General features: G+C 37.5%; 1 protein-coding gene across 2 annotated transcripts in view; it reads left to right on the top strand.

Moving 5' to 3' along the window:
• The first annotated feature begins 6 nt into the window (after nt 1–6).
• The window catches only part of BRD7 (bromodomain containing 7), a 15,443-nt gene continuing 13,919 nt past the window's right edge, over nt 7–1,530 (top strand). Inside the window, exons 1-2 of one of the 2 annotated variants that reach the window (XM_035893138.1) lie at nt 7–327; nt 1,067–1,196. In XM_035893138.1, coding sequence (XP_035749031.1) covers nt 1,121–1,196 — 76 coding nt within the window. In that variant the 5' untranslated portion in view covers nt 7–327; nt 1,067–1,120. Of the gene's footprint in view, nt 328–1,066; nt 1,197–1,530 lie in introns of those variants that run through there. The other variant, XM_035893136.1, reaches the window with a different exon arrangement.

Raw genomic sequence — 1,530 nt, 5'->3', positions numbered from 1 at the left:
TCTTGAAAGCCCCTTGGAAAGGGCTCCGAGGCAGCGGGGAGCTGGTGCCGCGTTACTCCGGCTGAGCACGAGAGTGTTGATGCGGCACTGACAGGGCTGATTTCTCTGCTGTTTCAAGAATATGTAGAAAAGCCGCTGAAGCTGGTGCTGAAAGTTGGAGGAAGTGAAGTTGCTGAACTGTCTACCGGGAATGCAGGACTTGATTCGAGCCTGTATGAAGACAAATCGGAACATGAAAAACACAAGGACAGAAAAAGGAAAAAGAGAAAGAAAGGAGAAAAACAAGTTCCTGGGGAAGAAAAGGAGAAAAGAAAGAGAAAAGTTAAGGTAGGTGTAGATGCTAGTGCATTTTAGCAAAATTAAAAATGCTTCAACTCTCTCCAGTCTTCACAAAGGTGAGCGGGTATGACTGTAACTTGTGTCCTTAAACTGGAATACATTCAAACTCAGCATATTAGCTTTGCTGGTTCTTTTTCTCCTGGTACTTTATTAGAAAAAGACAAGTCATCTGAAATTTCTCACCTTTCAAAAAATATTTGCAAGTGTACAGACAATTAAGAAGAGGGGGCATAATACATCTAAATCCATTTCTATAAAATAGAATTAAGACTTTACAAGTTCTTAATCAAAAAGAAAAAAAGGATTTCCCTCTTGAGGTTCTTAATGTTATAAGTAATTATAACACATTTATTAGAAGCATTATGGGTACCTCTAATTCCTATTTCTTACTGTTTTTTCTAAAACCTTCAAAAAGCATCTTGGGGGCTTCGCTGGAGACAATTCTCCCTGCAAAGAATAGGACACAGAGTTATTCCTATCATGCTACAAGTGACTGTCACATTTAAAAAAAAAACAAAGACAATTCTGTGATACATTGCGTTGTACAGCTGAATTATTTTATTGTCCAGCAGATGGAGACAGCACATAAAGAATACAAGGTTTTTAAAGACTTAAAAACTTTTTTTTTTAAACTGTGTGAGGTTGTTTTGAAAAATCCAGAGAGTATTATGTGCAGTTATAATGCTGGTTTTGCAGGCTCTCTGAGTTTCTGTAACGATCTTTATAGGAGGATAAAAAGAAACGAGATCGAGACCATGCAGACAGTGAGGGAGAACAGGAAATGAAATGTCAGACCCCCGTCAGATTGGAATTGCCACCAGAGAAACCATTGACGAGTACTTTATCAAAACAGGAAGGTAGGAAAAAAAAAAATGAACTTTCTTTTGATAATTCCAGTTTTCTTTAATTGACTCATATTTCGTTGATCTTTGTTTCTACAGTGAGTGACTTGACATTTTTTGCCATCTCAGTGTTTTTCCCCATCTCATACAAAAAATTGCCATTACGTTACTGTGTACTTCTTTGGCAGAATGTACCTGGTACCTAAGTCAGAGTGAGCAGAATGTTAAGTAAGGCCAATGAGAAAAGTGGATCCCCTATATATGTTGTGGGGTTTGCCACTGTATTCTTTTCATTTATGATGAATTCTCAAGTTGCATCAGTTTTGTGGTTTTGTTTAGTTGATTTCTA

Source organism: Egretta garzetta, unplaced genomic scaffold, assembly GCF_000687185.1.
Source record: "Egretta garzetta isolate BGI_Z169 unplaced genomic scaffold, ASM68718v1 scaffold314, whole genome shotgun sequence".
NCBI classification, from domain to species: Eukaryota; Metazoa; Chordata; class Aves; order Pelecaniformes; family Ardeidae; genus Egretta; species Egretta garzetta.
This window is presented reverse-complemented; position numbering and strand designations above follow the sequence as displayed.